Source organism: Sparus aurata, chromosome 7, assembly GCF_900880675.1.
Source record: "Sparus aurata chromosome 7, fSpaAur1.1, whole genome shotgun sequence".
Taxonomy (NCBI): domain Eukaryota; kingdom Metazoa; phylum Chordata; class Actinopteri; order Spariformes; family Sparidae; genus Sparus; species Sparus aurata.
The window spans coordinates 22,305,965-22,324,751 of NC_044193.1; the positions used below are offsets into that span (position 1 = coordinate 22,305,965).

Genomic DNA, 18,787 nt, shown 5'->3' on the forward strand with positions numbered 1-18,787 from the left:
ATGTAATACAGAATGTATAGAGTCTCTTCACCCTAGGACATCTGCGCACCTTTGCACAGGCTCCAGGTTCCTGTGTAGGGTCTCAGTGAAACAGTCGTAAAACAGACACTTGAACTATGGCACAAAACAATTTAAAATTTAAATTAGACCTCTGAATAGATGTGAAGTGATACTGTTGATTGACTCACCAAAGACAACATGCTTTCCATCTAACCAGTCGCATTTAGCGCAGGTAATGAAGAACTGACAACCATTTGTCCCTGGTCCACTGTTCGCCTGAGTAAGACAAAAAGGAATGCTTGTTTTAAAACACCCGTTTGTCTGCACTGGTTAGAGTTAAGACAATTTGAATTGATCAATCTAATCCTACTGTCTAGGAGGCGGGGTCAACTGACTTTAAGTTGATTAATCAAATCTAAATTAAATGTGCTACAAGGCACCTTTAGCTTTTTATGAAACTGTCTCAATTTAATGTTGGTGCCTCTGTATGACCTACATAAGCAAACAAGACCATCAGCAAGAAGACTGGCTTCTTCTATATCGTAATTATAGGTATTCTGAAAACCAATTCAACCTGATCCAGGTTGAATAAGTCATTAAATCAAAAGCATTTATTATGACAAAGTGCGGAGGATGAATTGAGGGGTCTCACAGAAGATGCTCTGAAGTGTAGAGAATGCTTGGTAATTAAAACCATGTTTTGTTTTACTGCCTGTATTAGTATGGTGTTCATGTTTTGTCAACAGAGTTAACAAAACATGAACACCATATTAAAACAGGCAGTAAAGGATTGCATGATGATGACTAACACCTTCTTTTGGATGAAATCTAAAGTGCATAGATCTTTACCCTGATTCTCAACAGTGTCCCTAACATCCGAGCATTGATCTACATACGTACCATGGACAGAAGACCAGGCGCAGAATGCTTGTATTTGAAGTTTTCATCTGCAAATGGGCCCCCGTAGATGCTGCAGATACCAGTCCCATCACCCTTCACAAACAGACAACAAACATAAGATGGGGCTCACACAGAAGAGAGAGAGAGAGAGAGGGAGGGAGAGAGAGAGAGAGAGCAATACATCAGCAATGCATGCTGTAATTCACCACATGTCCACCAGGGGGCAGAAGACTGACATAGGGTGTTTTTCTAAATTTGTTAAATTAGGTTTGTCCAACATCATGGTAAGACTGATTTATTCTAATGAAGACAAGAAATGGTAGATAGTTTCATAAGTGATTTGGAGATGATGACTCTGTTCCCATAGCAACATACTACAGGTATACATCATTTCCACCAAAGATAGCTCCCACCTTGTTATGAGACGTGGGAAAAAAAAAAACAAGGTTTACCAGATTTCAAAATATTACAGTTTCAAGTGCTTTGAAAAAAGGAAAAACCTTTCCAAAGAGATTGTACTCAACATACTGTGTTTATATATTTGTGTCATAAACATGATGTGGAGGCTACTTTATTGTTTCCCGAAGGTACAATAATATCACACCAATGTCACAACAATGTCATGACGTACTTCTCAGAATACGCACATTTGTACGAATTACAAGCTACAGGACATCGCACTTTACATGCTTATCAGCGAAGAAGCGATTGTCAGAGCTGGAGAGTTTTCTCCTCAGTCTATACTCTAGAAGTTGCTTATTTAAAGCTTTTACTGACAGAGAGATGAAATAATGTTTCATCAAGAGGATCAATAAAGGGGTTTCAGTTTGACTATTATCCTAACTGCCATCTTAACCAGACTAAATATTTGAGTTTTAGCTTGACTCTTGATGGAGCACATCTAATGCTATGGTGCAATATGTGTGAGCGTGTTGTTCCCACAGTTTATTGTAGCTTTAATGCAGCATATAACAGCAAAGAATGACAGATGAAGCACACTGAACCTTGAATTATTTTGTCACCCTAAATTTAAGGTTGTAAGCATTTTTTTTCTTGTCTGTTCGCTACTCATGCTCAGTTAAATGTATGTTATCTATGTAGTCTATGAACATGCTAACAATATGCCTTTTTTGACTATCTTGTTAATGTTCAACAAGGTTCACTAAAACAGACCCTCTATTTCTATTAAACTTAATTCATCTTCTTACTGTGTTTTAAGTAAGTTAAATCTGGACCAGCTTGGTGATAAACTGTCAAAGCAGCTCTAGTCTAAAAGAAAAAAAAACTTAACGTGAACCATGGTCACTGTTAGCTAAAAACTCTTTCTTCAACTCACCTTTCAGTAGGGTCACGTGCGAGCTGAGTTTCAGAGTCATAGCAAAATAGCAAGAAAGATTTATGGCGATAGATCTTGCTTCTTACTGTTTTGAAATGTACTTCTTTATTTCATGGTCTTGTCTCCTTTTCCCTTTGTATACTTTCATGATCTTGCCAGGTGATTGGAAAATATTCATTTTTCACCATGTATACCTTGTATGAATCCCCCTTTTTTTGTTTTGTCTTCCAGTTTTTATTTTCTCTTCTGAAAGATTGCGTATTGTATTGTATTGATATGTTCTTTCCTCTACGAGCCTCTGTATGTTTGTGATATGTTCAATAAAGAAAAAAAAAATGTGTGGGTCAAACTGGCCTTTAAGTGGGTGAACACAGCTGTGAGTGGTAGTTAAGCTGTCTGGGGAGATAAGTCAGTGCAGCAGTGTAAGAGGGTGATATAAGTACTAAGTAATGTAAAGTAATAAGTACTTTTTCTACATTTACAGCGTATTGTTTGAACGACCACAATAGGTTCAGCTTAAGCCTATTGTTTGTTGTTTTGCACCTTCAGACCACAGCAATCCCCTTGTATGTGTAAACTTAATTGCCATTAAAAGCAACTCTCCTTCTGATTCTGATGTTACGGTCCGCAGTTGGGAACAAAATTCTGCCGTTTTGTGAGAATGCGTTTGATAAATCTACCAGGGTGCCGTCTGGTGGTAATGTAGCTTCTACATGGTTTTGTTTTTGTTGTATTCATAAATTGTAACCTGCTAAAAATATGTTGGACTTCTGGCATAACAAGTGATTTTATGACTGAGAATACTGATGAAAGTTTCGTCTTGCTTTAATCATCGACACCTCACTAGCCTTTATACCCAAACCAATATGACATACTCTTTTGTAAAAGCACATCATGATCAGCTTTAGACAGACCCATAAAAAAGTGCAGCACAGGGTTTCTCTGGCTCTTAATCCAGATAAATGCAACATCTCACAGACATGAAGGTTTTTAGTAAGGGTTTTATTTTTCACAATAAAACGTATTTTACAATTTACGTAATGCAGAGGTTGCTCCACAAAAATAACAAATGGCAAAGAGACTACATAGATGTGTCAATACTGTACTAAAACACCGTGATCAAAAAAAAAAAAAAAAAAGCAATAAAGGTGTCAACAGACTCTGGTAGGTGAGTGGGGGTGGGGGTGGGGGGGTGATAAAACTAGCAAAAGCAAGAAGCCTCAGAGAAAGACAGTTTTATGTAAAGTAATATGGTTTCTTGACATTGATGCCATATTCTGTGAGGGCAGGAGTCAGGTCCTCCATAGTCAGAGTGTACTTCTTATCCTGTAGAGTAAGGACAAAAATATGCATTGTAAATCATCAGGAATAAAACAATCTGAGCAGTTAAGGGCAGTTGATAACAACTACCACTTGTACCATCTTCTAAAAACACTCTCTCACATACAGCATTATCAAAATATTGTATGAAGGTACATAACGTTTAATGAACACATTAACAATTAGAGAAACACTCACCTTTGTCTTACTCCTCGAGCTACCTGAGGCAGTCCCCTTCATTTTACAGTACTGCAACGCATCATTGGCAATGTCTGAGATAAACTTCTGAGAGGCAAGGGAGATCAGACGGATTCTGAAGAAAGAAAAAAGAAAATCATTGTAGTTTCCCCTGTGTGTATACAGCCAGCCTGTGTCTGTACGTCTTTCTGTCTCCCTGTCTAAGATCTGATCAAAGAAATCCTTCAATCTCATTTTGACTCTTCATTTCCAAGAAACCATTACATTAGCCATCCAAAAGGTGATGTGACAATAAATGTTCTTCTAAGCTTAATTAAAGGTGTGTACTTTATGCTCTTATAAGTCAATGAACACCAGTATGGACAATTTGTAGTAGTATTACCAATTCATACTGTTACCAGTATACAGATATGTAGTGGAACAGCTGCTTGACGTTTTTAAAATAAATCAAGTCCCCATGTGATAAAAGTCAGACAGGCACTGTGGTCAATTTCTGCGATCAACAATTTTGACTCAGCAAACCACATCATCATACAGATTACCTGACAGAAGCTGAACTAAATTCAGACAACACTGCTGTTATCATGAGCAGTAATTTTAACAATTTATTGAAATAACTTTAGCATATCGTACAGATTTTCCACAAATCATTATAAGCATAAAAAAACATATTGACAAGGTTTTCAGATGTGGAAATGATGCAATACTGCAATAATATTAGTTTATGATTGATTGCTGAGAGATTGTCTTTATCATCTTACTTTGCCAAACATAGCTCCACACTCTCCTGTCTCAATTGACAAACTGTGGCATGGCTCCAGCTTGTCCCAGCTTATTGATGAAACACACTCCCTTTGTGCCTGCCCACAAAGGTTATGACTAACTTCTGAATGGGACAACTAATAACAGTACTGTGATTTGTGTCATTTGCTTCCATGGGGTATCAGGTAGATGCAGTCACACTGAGACTTGAGGGAAGCCTATACTTCAGAGTCAGTCACTACAGAACTTACATTCTTGGATCAGAAGCTTCAAAGCCAGCTCGGTTGAGGTAATAGCCTGTAACTGCATCAGGAATCTGGGGAAGGAAAAAGAAATGAGGACCTCAGGTTGTGGTCAAGATCTACAAAATCAATGCTACTGACACTTTTTTTTGTGAAGAAAAGTATTACTGTATATCTGCTATTCAGCGATGATCCACCAAATGTACTCTAACCACTGTCAGAAACTAATGGCATTGTCTGGGGAGAGTGGTTGGTCTATAACAAAACTGCATTTTCACCACAGGCAGGAGCATATAAAATGATCATGAATGACAACAGAACTATGTCAATAACTTACAAACAAATTTCTCTACTGTTTGTACCAAGGAAAATCACTCAGCAGGGCTTTATGGCAGTATTGGATTTACAGTGTGTCTATGTAAATGTGATTTAATGCTCTCATTGTTCAGTTAATTGCATGGATACTCCACAGACGGACACACTGTACCCTTTGAATATGATATACAAAAATACTTTCTTGGTTGAATTTCAATTTCAGTTTGTGGTGGTGAAAAATGATTGACACAGTTACTGATAAATAGCTGGCCACTCATTTTCTTTCAATCAACTAATCGATTAAATGTTGCAACTTTACTCACCGTGGGAGTGTACTCCTCCAGCTGCATGAGGAAATCTGCCAAGGGTGTGGTAGAGATAGCAGGCTTTACATCTCCATTGGTGATGCCACCAGGAACATAGACACCGTTGGAGACAGATGTGTCTGCTGATGGTGTCACTATGGCAGCAGAGGCTGAAACTGTAATAGAATGGTGTGGGATGACTTAATTATGTTGGTTTTAAAGAAACAAAATTGCACACATTTCTGCTGCATTTCACAAATAAGATATTAGTTTCTTTCCTCCAGGGAAAGATGCATTGCAGGTTCTACAAAGTCCAAACCATGTTGCCAGATAGGTGCACAAAATTCCACATCAACACATAATAGTGCATTATACATGTTTACCGCACTTACTATTGTGACTGGAAAACAAATCTTATATCTTAACGTTACGTATAGAAAGCTAGCTATCCTGTTGAGCACAAAAACATGGACACTGTACAATAACATTAGCAAAAGTCGAATAACGTTACCATTACTCGTGGCCGAAGGGATGCTGCTGACGTTGGTTGTTGCATTATCATTTACGATACAGTTGCTTGAAGTTGAAGACGTCGTAGATGACACTCCAGTTGTGACAGACTGATTAACGTTGTCGATATTCATGTTGTTGAATGTTAGCTAACGCGCTAACCTTTGCTAGCTAGCACAGATAAATAACCAAATATGACCAAAAGTGCGATTCCGTGCTAAATAGCTCGAAGGATAGTAGTCAACAAAAGACTGTTTCGTGGCGTAAAGCTATTTTTGTGACTCAGAGAAGTCAGAATCACACAATCAGGTAGTAGTTAGCATCAGAAATTTTTGTTTCTACCGTGCAGCAGAACGCTGATCTCACGCTGCAGAGCTAGCTGCGTCATGTGACCCTAGCTGTAAGACTCGGATCCGACGACAGAAGCCGAAGATTTCCGAGGACCCCCCATCGATACTTTTGATAGCGTTAGCCGCAGATTTTTATTTGTTTGTTGAATTGTAGGTTTATTTCGTTTAGTTGTGTCAGCAGATACAAGATAACAAATAGCAAACAAGTAACTAACCATACGGATTTAGTCACGCTACTAAAACCCTCTTAATCCTGTTCTCTTTGTATTTCAGCTAACTGCAAGCGACACGAGCTAAAATGGCACCTTCTGGTGCTGTTGGAAATAGTTCGCAATATCTGTAGCGCGGACCACCATGCTTTAGTTATCATCACACTGTCTGTCATCTGAATAATTTGACTGTAATGACTTCAATAAGACCTCATCAACCTTCTTATGACATTGACCTGTCTGCAGCGCAGTGAGGTCTAAATGTCTGAAACTTCCCACCAGTATAAAGAATTGATAAAACGTTTTAAAGGAAAAAGGTGTTGTCTTTAAAAGAACACGTTCCGTGGACTGGTACTTTTATATATCAAATTATCTGTATGACTAATAATTCCCAGGCGTTTAAGTTATCTATATCACGTTTCATTTCTCTTAAACCACAATAAAATTACTGGTTCCAAACGAGGAATTAACGAGTTTACGAGAAGCAGTGAATGCAGCATTCTGGCTGCGCACACTGTAGGGGGCGTTAGACAACTCTGAGACTGCTTTGCCGTCAGCTGTTTGGGTCGAAGAAGAGAAACACCGCTGGTGTATTCATTCGTCCACTGGACGGCTATGTAGCTGTCGTGTGTGGACGTTGGACCAACGCGGAAGCAGGACAGACTGTTTTGACAGCTGTATGGGGCAAAACAGGTAATCATTCAAACAGTTTCGTCCTAAACTGACAAATATTGTTTACCGGAAACACTTTTCACACATTTGAATGAGCTACCTTCATACAGCCTATTGTGTCTGTTAGGGTCTTTATTCGATTTCGTAAAGGGGTGTTTAAATGATGATTTCACTGTTCACAATTTTCTGACTAGAGGAGTGTAAATGTAGTAAAAAAAAATCATAGATCACATTAAGTAAGATTTCCCTGACTGGAACTGTAGAGGGGATCACCTCTGACTGGAGACTGTTTCATACCTCAGACGTGTCTGTAAGCTTTGATTTGTGTTAAAGTTCACAGGGCTCAAAAATGACTTCCCCTGTCCGTGTCATCGTGGTGGGAGCTGGCTGTCGAGGGGAGATCTACTCCCACTATGCATCCATCCACCCTGAGCGAGTAGAGGTCAGGAGAAGTTGCCTCACACTTACAACCTGATGTAGTCAGCCAATCATTTCTGTGGATTGTGTTCTTGAATTGACAGTGTTGATACGTATACATATACTGCCACCAAAAAATCTGTGTGGGCCAAATGATCCAAGATAAGATCAGGACAAGATGCCCATGAAAGAAAAGTAAAGTATGTCACAGTTCAAACAGATCCTCAAGTCCATGCTGTTTGTAGCCCTGAGGTAAAAAGTGACGCAAATTAAATACTTATTTAGTAAGTTGCTATTTTTCTTGAATAAATGGTCCGAATAACTTTCCACCACATTTACTCAACTTCATCCATTTCAGGTTGTTGGCGTAGCTGATCCAAGGAAATTTGCCCGCACTAAACTTCAACAGCAACACAAAATTGAAGATGAAAACATATTTGAAGGTGAGCACAACAATAACAATTAATTGTTTATAATTATCTGCCTAATGCTAATATATTTTATTTCTTATTTTTCAAACTAGACTGGCACAATATGGTAGAAAGAGAGAAGTTTGCGGATGCAGTCTTAATTTGTACCCCTGACCGCCTTCATAAGGTAAACATACAATACATGTTTATGTTCTGTATGTGTATCTCTCAGTTTTAAGTCTTCTGTGAACACACCTGATTACCTGTTGAACTAGTCTATTCGTCTATTAATAAGTATGTGTTCCCCAGGAACCTGCGATGGCTTTTGCGAAGAAAGGCTACCATGTTCTGCTGGAGAAACCGATGGCAGTGAGTGTTAGCCATCATCGTACAGTGCATAGCTCACACCTTGATATGGATGTTAATAAACATTCTGCCATATTTTTACTGTAACTTAGTAATAATAGTTGTTAATTCTATTTCGTTTACTGATGAAGTGTGTAGGATTTAGTGATGGATTTTGCGACCAACTGAGCACCCCTCGCCCCACTCTTCCCCATGGTGACCTCTAAGAAGGCAAAAGGCCCTCTATAGAGCCAGTGTTTGTCCGTTGTACTTACACAATGTATATACAAAAATTAACCTTCTTTGACTTCAGACAACTGCAGAAGACTGCTCAGCGATCGTGGAGGCTTGTACTCTGAGTGGCGTGATGCTATCAGTGGGTCATGTTCTCCGCTATGATCCTCTCATCCACAAGATAAAGGTGAACGCTTTCTGCCACACCTTCTCTGTATGAAACATATGACCATTGTTTTACAGTTTTGGGTGTAAAGATGTCTATTTGTCAATCAATGAATCTTTTACTAGGAGCTGATTGATGCTGGAGTCATAGGTGATGTGATCCACATTCAGCACCTTGAGCCGGTAAGAATGCAGAAAATGAGAAAACAACACTTCACTTTATTGAGGTTAACTGTAACACATTAGTTTTGTCTTTTCTTCCAGGTTGGGTTTTACCACTTTGCTCACTCATTTGTCCGTGGGAGCTGGAGGAATGAAGCAGAGAGCTCTTTTGCTCTTTTAGCGAAGTCATGTCATGACATTGACCTTATACATCACTGGGCCGGAGCACGCAGGTAAACCAATACAAAGAAGTCAGTCATCAACTAAGTTTATCTCATCTCCAGAGATTAGTTGCATTCAACTTTGAAAATAAATAAGTAAGTTGGTCAACTGGGTGTTATAAGTGTATACATTTGTTGAATGCCTCTTTCCAAACAATGCTAGCAGGGACTAGACCCCTTACCCTGGTGGTTTTGTTAGACCACTCTCTGTATTTTAAGCTGGAAAAGCCTGTTTTCTGTGAGTTAATTCTGCTTTTCCTGAAATTAATCATTTACATCACTGTTTGCATGGCCAGGTGTGTCAAAGTGTCATCGTTTGGATCCCTCAGCCACTTCACTAAAATAAACAAGGTCTGTGGTCTGATACAGGTTTCCCAAAACAAAGAAATCATCATTATCTATCGTAAAGAAAACCATCAGCTTCTGCAGATGTGAACATTTTGTTCTGTAGTTTTACAAATGGATCCTCGGTATTGTAGCTCTATTAATAATATGTGAAACACTGAAATCCCCTAAAGTGTTTGTGTCATGAGGACGTATCATATCCATTCCATTCCAGAAATCTCTGCACTAAGCCTGAATCTAATAGTGACTTTGCCTGTTTTCTGCCAGCCAACAGGAGCTGCAGATCGCTGCCTGGACTGTTCAGTAGAGAGAGACTGTCCGTACTCAGCACGCAAAATCTACGTGGATAGAGTGAAACAGGTTCAACACATGATTTCCACAAATGATCTACTACTCTTAACCACGCGTGAATAATAATACTTTCGTTGCTATACAATCTTTTACATGTACTGTCTTTATGTATTTATGTGTGCTAGGGTCACACTGGCTGGCCTGTGTCAGTCATATGTCCGAACTCATTCCCAGACATCGAGTCAGTCACTGAGGCACTGAGGAACGGACCATATGGCCGCTGTGTCTACGATTGTGACAACGATGTCTGCAGTAACCAGGTTAGAACACACTGGCTTTATACCTTAATCATGACGGGCTCCTCTGTGACACCTATGTTTTCCATTAAGTTTTGTTTCTGCTTAAATTAAACTCAAATCGCTGCAGGAGCACTACTGCTGCTCTCACTGGCTCTTTTGTTATTTACATTCTTTCCTGTTTACAGAATTTGTACTGTTATTTAGTCATTATCATTTTTAAGAAATGTTCTAAGTCTGTCATATAGTTAGGAGATTTTAGCCATTTTCAAAGATGTTTAAACTGAATAAAAAAAAATCCTGAAGATTTATTATTTATGTTCATCCTGACACAAAATGTCACATTTACATTTAATATCTCTCTCATCTTTTTGCCCAGGTTGTTAACATGGAGTTTGAAGGAGGTGTGACGGCAGCCTTTTCCATGGTGGCGTTCACTGAGGAGATCTGCCAGCGAAAAACAACCATCTCTGGCAGCAAGGTAGGAAAGAAATGCTAATGCTTACAAAACAAGAATTACTTCGGCGAAAGGTAGTCAGCAGGGAGAACCTAACAAAACTGTATATACATTGTAGATAGAGAAGAGCAATGTAAAAAGTAAGTAGTGAAATATGTGGACAAGCAAACATTATGTCCATGTATGATACAGACAATAATATACTGCACAGCATTAAGTGCTCTTTTTAATTTAAATAAGAAGCCTTGGTCTGTTGCTCACCATTAAACACAGCCCCGAGTAAGTGTGATGGAGTACTTTCGGCCATGTTGTGTACCTTGATATTGATTTATTATTAATCCAGTATAGCACGATTTCTGAAATAAAAATGGATGATTATAAAACTTTTAAGTTTTGAGAAAGAAAATCATTACTATATAAGTGTAATGACAGTCAAGAAAAATGTATTATTCATTTAAGCTCAACTCGACTATTATATTGGCTTTAAGGTCAGAAAAACAAAATACAGCGCATAAGTAAGCTCTTATATCATGATGTGAAGCATCAACTGAGCGGTATTTTAATACTGAACTGTGTCTTCATAGGGGGAGCTGTCATACAATGGCCACGAAATACGTGTGTTTGATTTTCTGACGGAGACAGCCACGAAGCACGTGGCACACATAAATGCTCCCAAGCACTTTGGCATGAGTGGACATGGTGGAGCAGACTACCACCTTATGGATGCCTTTATTTCTGCAGTGGCCGTGAGTATTTATAAATACTATCAGTTTTTCTTTTTGTCAATTTTCTAGTTTCCTAGGGAGCTTTTTTTTCTCAATGGCCCACTCCAGAAGCAATAGCTCTGATATGACTCCTTACGTTTATATTGACAGTCCATAAATAGAGATGAAGAATATTTACTGTAATTACACATTTGCACCTGTAGGAGAGGCACTGACTCTACATTCATGTATACAGTTTACAGCACAGACTGTGATGGTTGATTAGCTGTGTGTGTGTGTGTGTGTGTGTGTGTGTGTGTGTGTGTGTGTGTGTGTGTTCCTGTGTTTTTGTGAGCGCAGAACAATGACCCATCCCTGATCCGCTCGGGACCTGGGGAGACGCTGCAGAGCCATCTGTTGGTGTTTGAAGCGGAGCGTTCGCGACTGGAGGGCAGGGTGGTGTACCCTGGTGACACTAGTCACAGCTAGATGACAGACAAACTATTCGACACAAAATTGATCTCTCCTCAAAGATCAAACCTTGTAATCATACCTGGATTATTAGACACAACTGCACCATTGAACAGGGGGCCAAATCTTGTAGTGTGATCATGCTTTATATTGCTCAGGGATTTTAATACTACGTGTACTGTAGGTGTGTGTTTGTGTGAGAAAGAGTGAGTGAGTGAGTGAGTGAGTGAGTGAACAAGTAAACCTTTTACATTTTTAAATTATGTAAGAATTTGCTATTAAAAAGTTGGGAATCAGTTTTGGTCTCAGTTTGATCATAATGTGCCTCACTAATCTGACCCCACACACCAGATGACTTTCCCCACCTGCGTCAGCGTGAACAGTATATCTCAGGATATTAATGAATACCAACCGGTTCAAAGCCAGTTGAACTGCTTCTTGAAAGGCTGAGTGCTTCAAAAAAACAAAAAACAAAAAACATATACTACTGAGCTATGCAACTTAACCTACTGAAATAGATTTATTGAATTCCTAAGTATCACTGGCAGGAAGTACACATAAATATACAGTAACGTTCAAACTTCTTTTAAATCCAAGATACCATAAGCATGTTGTAACCGTATTTAGAGACCATACTTCTATTCGTACATTCACAAAAAGAGCATACTATATAGTATAGCTAGTAGAAATTAAAAGTTCAGCACAGACTTAGTTTCAGTGAGTGATTGTGCTGTATCTAGCGGCAGTCTGAAGAGAAGCATCAATCGAACATCAGGTCCGTCTTCTTTTTACTCTCAATCTGAGGAATAGATAAAAAAGAAAACCTTGTTCTTATGTCTGCAGGGACATATAATAAACATTTGGATATGACCTATTGGATGATAGCTTAACATGGGAATATCAACAAAAACGCAGCTATATACTTTTATATAGACATGATGTTACATTTCGCAACAGAAATCTATATGTGGGCTACCACAGAATCATAACTTATGTCATATCTGATACCTGCACACTTTGGTGCGGGGGTCGCAGCAGCAGTGTTCAGTCTGACAGCTGGGGCAGTGCTCCCCAGGAGCTGCTGTGCAAGGGTAGTGAGACTGTCCTGGAGATGAGAAAGTCATTAATATGTGACAGCAACAGGCATTTTCATCAGTGTGTAGCCTGACATCCATTAATAGTTTCTTGTGAGGTTGCTGAAGGCGCTTAATATGCAGTAGTCTGAAACAAATACAACTACAGACATTTTCAGTCACATTTTGACATGAAAGACATTAAGTGAACACTGGTTCAATCACATTAAGGCGCCTTACCTTAATGGAACAGAGTCTTTATTAATGCCATTAGTAACCCCTGTGTTTATCTACTGGTTTGTATTTTTAATGGACAGTATCGGTAGTTGGTTTTCATCTTCACTGAGATGGCGTTTTCTGTCCACATACCCACTTGCTGAGCTTTTCCTGGAAGTGAACGTAGGACAGCAGCGTGAGAAGCTCATTTACTCTGTCCTCCACCATTGTCAGTGAGTCTTTGATGTTTTCGTCCTGGATTCTATCAGATGAGCACGACTGGTCACAGCTGTCATAGCTGGCCTGAAGCAATGACTTGACACCTTGAGAAAGTAGTTGTGAGATGTTTAAAAGAAATTGCAACATTTCTACAAGACTGATATTGTAACGTTTATTTTATTCCCCACTTTTAGATGGACATTTCATTGTCTACAATGTAGCAAACTATTTTGCAATATTTTAAACATATTTAAGCATACTTTAGCTGATAACCAAATTAGCAGGTGCTTTACTTTAGTTTAGCAGATTCCTATCAAAACCCAGCTGCTGTTGCTATCTTACATAGAACAGATTTAGATGAATTGAACTGAATAAACACAGCTGGCTTTCGCTTCTGTGAATGTACTTTTTTTTAATGGTATCTTCAACTAGAGACGATCTTGCAATGAGATCACACGAGCAGCACTACCAGCACATCAATGTTATGACCAATGACAACTCAGTAGTGATCACCACATACAACACTTCTGGTGAGGTGGGCAGAAAAACCTCTGCTGCATTTAAGCTGCCAGAACATAGTGTCTCTTACTTAAGTGTGAGGTACATTCAAATCACAGAGCAATAGTTATTCCAGCAATGTTTATATACTTTATATTTTTTCTAGTGAGAAAAAAACTGAACTATGTGAAGACAATAAATAATGTTATGCAGCAGTGCTCGATGCTGTACCTTCTTTGAGCTGATCTAGGAGCTTTTCCTTGAACTGAACACGTTGCTCATAAGCTGACAGCTGTTGCTCAGTAGCCTCTCGTTTGATAGCAACTGTCCGCTGAAGAGCCCGATCCTGCTCCTGCTGCTTCAGCTCTTCAGCCATACGTGTCTCTCTCTCACTGCAAAGCTTTTAGTCCAAGACATAATGAAAGACAGCGTGTACCTGCAGTGATATTTATTTCTATTTGTCTCTCTCTTCACCTCCAACACAAATATACACAGATAACACTAACCTGAGAGTTCTGCCTTCGCGCGGCCTCTGCTTCATTGCGCTGGTAGTTGACAAAGTTCAGTAAAGTGTAGCTCTGCTCCTCCACTGATGGGAACAAATGACAACATAATGTCGTTGCTGATAAAACGCAGAAATGCCATTAACTTGTAATGCTTACAGAGGACCTACTTTGTATGAAGTTGCTGATCAGTTCATCCAGGTCGATTTCCCCGGCCTCATTGAGGATGTGTGTCATAAGATTCTCAAAGTCTTTCAGTTCCAGTTCCTTTGACCCTGACTGCGTACACTTCTCCACTACGGGGACAACAGTGAAACTGATGTGAATACATGACAAGATCCTTACTTTACCTATCATACCCAGTTAATGAAGCTTGCCTCAGAGTTGCTGTATATAAAGAATGATGGTTACAAAACATTAATTGGCTAATTATAAGAATAAAGAAAATTCATAAAGGGGCCCAAAAAATCAGGACTGAAATCACAGATGTACAGTTGTGGTATACTGTAGTAATATTGTAATAGAAATTACAATAAATTATATAATCAATAATATTTATCATATTAATGTTCAGCCTCTAATCAGAATTCAAAGAAGTTTTACTCCCAGAATAAAAGAAAAGTAGCAAAAGAAAAAACGTTGTTTAAATCTCTTCACTAGGTGTTCTCAGGGAAGTATTGACGTCTCCTGAACACAGGGTGTCAGTAGTTGATTTGATTATGAGTCGACACTCCACCAGCCTGGACTGACAGTGGTCTGCTGTGCTCAACAGTGAAGGATTTAATGAGCTTGTAGAAAAGTTGCAACAAACTGGAGAGAGCAAGAACCTGCAGCTTGTAGCACCACGCTTTAGGTGAACAGAGGGATGATAGAACTTTGTACGCTCAGGTTGCTGACACTTACATTTATGCAATAATATTTTGATTCCTACAAATGCACATTATGGTTTTTGGTAACTAATTTTGTGTCGAAAGAACGACATTTACAGTCACCTCTTCTGTGGTCGACGTCATGGCTGCGTGCATTGGCCTTTGTGTGCAAGAAAGCCTTTAAGTAGCTGTTAGACTCCGGTTGCAGGTTTCTTCTTTGTTCAAGATACTGAGCATCTTTTGCATTCTGGTCCCTCAGCATCCTCTGTGTTTCTTTCATCTCTACACTAGACGCAACCATAAAATTGACAATAAATTAGACATTTATTCAGAGTGGATGTACTTTATCTTCATTATCTAATGCTCAACGAAGTGAGAAACTGCTTCTTTATAAGCACTGTTGTTACTCTTAAAATATATCCAACATCTTGTACCTTATGGGAAACAAATATGAACATGCACTCTAACCTAACAGAATGGTTTACCTGGCAACAAAGGCTTCAGTACATTTAGTCATCAGGTTACCAGTATCCTTGCAAACTGCATGGAGTTCCTGGATGAGATAACACAGAGTAAACGATTCCTTTATTAGCCATTTACTGGCCATCCGACATCAAAATATCTACACTATCAACATCAAATTCTTGTCTGGGTCTATTCCCAAACCTCTAATTGTCTAATGTGATTAATTAAGTAAGAGGAATGGAACCATCATTCTGGTACCTCTTCCTTTGTGTTCCCCCAGATGCTAAATATTAATAGCATATATCAGCAGCAAAATTCAAATCTAAGGTCTGGCAGATGCCAAGTCAACCTGCCTTTTCCAGCAGGGACTGAACATGGAGGAACTGTTTCTCCTCGAGCTGCAGTGTCTTCAGTTCCTCCCTCAACTCTCCGTTTCTGGACATCAGCGTATTGAAGCATTCGATACCCTTGAATAGAAACAAACCGTTTGAAGTGAGGAAGTCGGTGAAAATCTCATTTGAATTCATGATAAAGTGGATTACCAGTTTAAGACTAACCCTGTGCAGATTGTTTTTTATCTTTAGTAACTTGTTTTCAGATTTCATACTGCAGTGTGTCGTCCCCCCACCAGTCCTCTGTCCTACCAGCTTCCTCTCCCATTCCGAAATCTAAAAAACAAAGTCAACAAGTGGAGCCAACTTCAGCAGGATCAAATCAGGAGGGAATCCACTGGGCTGCACTATGTGTAAGGTCCCTGAAAAAAACTGCTTCACCTGATCATTCAGAGACGCCACTTTGTCTTTTTCCGCTTCCAGCTCCTCAACCACTCTGCCAACACAGGTTAACATGGCAGTAGGATATTGAACGTCACTAAAATCAGCACTGTGACAGACACGGAGGTTGTGTAAAAACCCTTCACGTTCATCCTGGAGCCTCTGGATCTCTTGTCTGATCAACACAGGGACACACACACAGAAATGACAAAAATCACAAAGGTTGAACAAACATTCTCAGAGGACATAAGGAGTTACGCTTCAGGCAAACATCATAACACAGGTGCCTTTAAGAGACTCACTATCAGGATGCTGTCATTGGTTCATGTCCTCTGACAACAACTACCATCACACACAAATGTCTGTAGTTCTGATTGAGAGCTTATTCAATGACTAGAAATGCCATTAACTTTAAGATGAATGACTGCATATTAATGTCATATGGTTTCTATAATCATATTAATCTCTGTAAAATGTGTGGTGCTGCCAAGAATTGGTAAAATAGTAGGGACAGCACTTACATGCGTCTTTGGATCAGGCCTTGAGTTTTACTGGTATACTCCTGCTTGGCCCTCTCTGCTCTGCGGTACTGCTGCTGCAGCTCGGTCAGGTATGTCTCAGCTGCATTAGAGAAATACTGTATACTGATATCCTGAAGCTATGTCCCCTTTCAAAACTAGTGTTTAATCAATAATACAGTTGGTTTATGACAGAGAGAGAAAGCATGTTAGTAGCATTGGCACTGTGTGAGATATAACGTTACTCAATACTGAGCCAGTTCGGGCCATTGTGACTCATAGAAGTTTATTAACTTCACTTGTTATGTTGAACATAATATTCTAGTCACATCATTAACACACACATGTATCTTACCCGTTGAGACCGGGAGTTTAACACTAACGTAAGTCGTGTTGATCTGATGTTAAAGCACTTCGAGCAACACAAGTGTGATGTGAACAGCGAGCGGCATGACTTACTGCAAGGATCCAAAAGCAATTGTCTCCTGGCAGGAAATGATGGCCTCATGCTGAGTTATGTTCCGCTTTGAGTCTGAAGAACAAAAAATAACGTGAAAGATTTTCTACAGTGACGCTTATTAAACATGGTGAAAATACAAGCTAAAGGTACAAAGTGAAATTTGCGACGAAGCGAGCTCAGTTGTGTTTAATTTCAACTGACGTTAAGTACATTGGTTGTTGGCCACGGAAGTTTATAAATAATGCTGCATTAGTTAAAATAATAAAGAGTCATTGGCTTGTTAGTATATTAGCTAACTCTTATAGTTAGGTTAAGTACTTAACTTAGTGTTGAAATTGTTAACAATACCAAATCCGCTCGCTAGTTTACTAACTGAAATGTCGTTAGCTAACAGTGGCTAACAAAAACGTTAATTGGTTTCGGTGTGTTAATTCTTAGCTAGCCTCGGCTCACTAAGTAAAAACTTAAGATAGCCAGCATTAAAAGTAATAACAAGTCATACCGTTACAGATGGAGACGAATATGTGTCAAAACATGCTTGTTTACCGTCTGTTTGGTCAGTACACTAGCAAGTTAAACTAAATCAAAGCTAATGTAGCTAACCAACAAGGATTAAAGCACAACGTTCAGTTAGCTGTTATTTGATTCCAAGCTAGCTGGCTAGCACTATTATGTGCAATGTGCTGAGACGTTAGCAGGTTGTTGAGGCATAAAACAAATACAGTACAAAAAGTAATCATTATTTTGTGGCTGTGATAAAGACAAGGTTGAGCTATATGTGCCTGAAGGTGCTATATGTAACATTTGAGCAGTAATTACAATACAGTGTCAAATGAATACTGCATACTGTTGGTAAAGGGTTGATATCTAGTTTAAACCATGCAATTGATTTACGACATTAATGAATTAATGTTGACTGAAAGAAATTAAACTTAGCCCATACTGGGAACTAAACCTGCGCAACCTGAATGAAAACCAAACTGGGCTCAACACCTGGTGTTGGAAACAGGTTCACCTTTCAGTAAACTTCCATTAAACATTAAGTTCTTGTACTTCCATAGTGTGTTTTCTAAACTAGGCACCAACCCTGTACATACAGTATACAGCCACTGCTTTGACCCCTGTTTAGACATTTGACTGTTAATGGTGCTAGATGTTACACACATAGAAGTTAGCACAGGCCAGCAGATAAAACATCATCTCTACTAACCAGAAGCAACATAGCATTACTAACTCGCTAGGAGGTGAGGATGATTAGACTATTAATAGCAAAAGATGGTTTTGGGTAGCAAATTGAGCTGCTAACCATTTACTGAAAGCACTCAAAAATTTCTGCGTGGATGCTCTAAAAGCAAAAAAATACTGGAAAAAGTCCTCAACAGCTGAATCCCATATGGGATTCCCGTAATCCTCGTATGGGATTCATCTGTCGGCACTTATTTTGGAGACTGGATTGCAGGTTTATACTTGCTGACATGGATAATGCCTGCAGGTATCTTTCCAGAAACAGCTGCTGCTAAATTATTTTATCATCATCTATCATCTGTCATCCTGTT

General features: G+C 39.1%; 3 protein-coding genes across 4 annotated transcripts; 1 reads left to right on the plus strand and 2 right to left on the minus strand.

Moving 5' to 3' along the window:
• Positions 1 to 3,217: 3,217 nt before the first annotated feature.
• Positions 3,218 to 6,295, minus strand: taf10 (TAF10 RNA polymerase II, TATA box binding protein (TBP)-associated factor). Its single transcript, XM_030423995.1, has 5 exons — positions 5,890 to 6,295; positions 5,397 to 5,554; positions 4,768 to 4,832; positions 3,755 to 3,869; positions 3,218 to 3,562 (listed from the first exon to the last, which is right to left on the minus strand). Exons 1-5 carry the CDS (start codon positions 6,020 to 6,022, stop codon positions 3,473 to 3,475), a joined length of 561 nt encoding a protein of 186 aa, XP_030279855.1. The 5' UTR covers positions 6,023 to 6,295; the 3' UTR covers positions 3,218 to 3,472.
• Positions 6,296 to 6,551: 256 nt separating this feature from the next.
• LOC115585541 (putative oxidoreductase YteT) lies at positions 6,552 to 11,934 on the plus strand. The gene is made up of 14 exons (XM_030423994.1): positions 6,552 to 7,140; positions 7,453 to 7,561; positions 7,895 to 7,979; positions 8,060 to 8,133; positions 8,256 to 8,315; positions 8,605 to 8,712; positions 8,817 to 8,873; positions 8,955 to 9,085; positions 9,370 to 9,424; positions 9,686 to 9,778; positions 9,895 to 10,029; positions 10,385 to 10,486; positions 11,047 to 11,208; positions 11,527 to 11,934. Exons 1-14 carry the CDS (start codon positions 7,127 to 7,129, stop codon positions 11,653 to 11,655), a joined length of 1,314 nt encoding a protein of 437 aa, XP_030279854.1. The 5' UTR covers positions 6,552 to 7,126; the 3' UTR covers positions 11,656 to 11,934.
• Positions 11,935 to 12,130: 196 nt separating this feature from the next.
• On the minus strand, positions 12,131 to 17,903 carry LOC115584629 (coiled-coil domain-containing protein 114-like). Of its 2 annotated transcripts, none has more exons than XM_030422175.1 (14): positions 17,734 to 17,903; positions 17,231 to 17,303; positions 16,775 to 16,874; positions 16,254 to 16,428; positions 16,038 to 16,148; positions 15,834 to 15,947; positions 15,501 to 15,568; positions 15,139 to 15,302; positions 14,317 to 14,442; positions 14,150 to 14,232; positions 13,875 to 14,043; positions 13,080 to 13,249; positions 12,646 to 12,742; positions 12,131 to 12,436 (listed from the first exon to the last, which is right to left on the minus strand). In XM_030422175.1, exons 2-14 carry the CDS (start codon positions 17,277 to 17,279, stop codon positions 12,432 to 12,434), a joined length of 1,431 nt encoding a protein of 476 aa, XP_030278035.1. In that variant the 5' UTR covers positions 17,280 to 17,303; positions 17,734 to 17,903; the 3' UTR covers positions 12,131 to 12,431. The 2 variants fall into 2 exon arrangements, with proteins under 2 accessions (XP_030278035.1, XP_030278036.1); XM_030422176.1 differs by lacking the exon at positions 17,734 to 17,903 and adding an exon at positions 17,554 to 17,574.
• Positions 17,904 to 18,787: the final 884 nt, after the last annotated feature.

Excerpts from the sequence above, each read along its gene's own strand:
- taf10 (XM_030423995.1), bottom strand. The coding sequence starts at position 6,022 with ATGAATATCGACAACGTTAATCAGTCTGTCACAACTGGAGTGTCATCT. Across the intron at positions 4,833-5,396 it reads TGGAGGAGTACACTCCCACG|ATTCCTGATGCAGTTACAGG; the intron begins GTGAGTAAAGTT and ends TTCCTTCCCCAG. Across the intron at positions 3,563-3,754 it reads GCTCGAGGAGTAAGACAAAG|GATAAGAAGTACACTCTGAC; the intron begins GTGAGTGTTTCT and ends CTTACTCTACAG.
- LOC115584629 (XM_030422175.1), bottom strand. The coding sequence starts at position 17,279 with ATGAGGCCATCATTTCCTGCCAGGAGACAATTGCTTTTGGATCCTTGC. Across the intron at positions 16,875-17,230 it reads ATTGCTTTTGGATCCTTGCA|CTGAGACATACCTGACCGAG; the intron begins GTAAGTCATGCC and ends TCTCTAATGCAG. Across the intron at positions 14,233-14,316 it reads GATCAGCAACTTCATACAAA|TGGAGGAGCAGAGCTACACT; the intron begins GTAGGTCCTCTG and ends TGTTCCCATCAG.
- LOC115585541 (XM_030423994.1), top strand. Across the intron at positions 9,086-9,369 it reads CACTGGGCCGGAGCACGCAG|GTGTGTCAAAGTGTCATCGT; the intron begins GTAAACCAATAC and ends TTGCATGGCCAG. Across the intron at positions 9,779-9,894 it reads ACGTGGATAGAGTGAAACAG|GGTCACACTGGCTGGCCTGT; the intron begins GTTCAACACATG and ends TATGTGTGCTAG.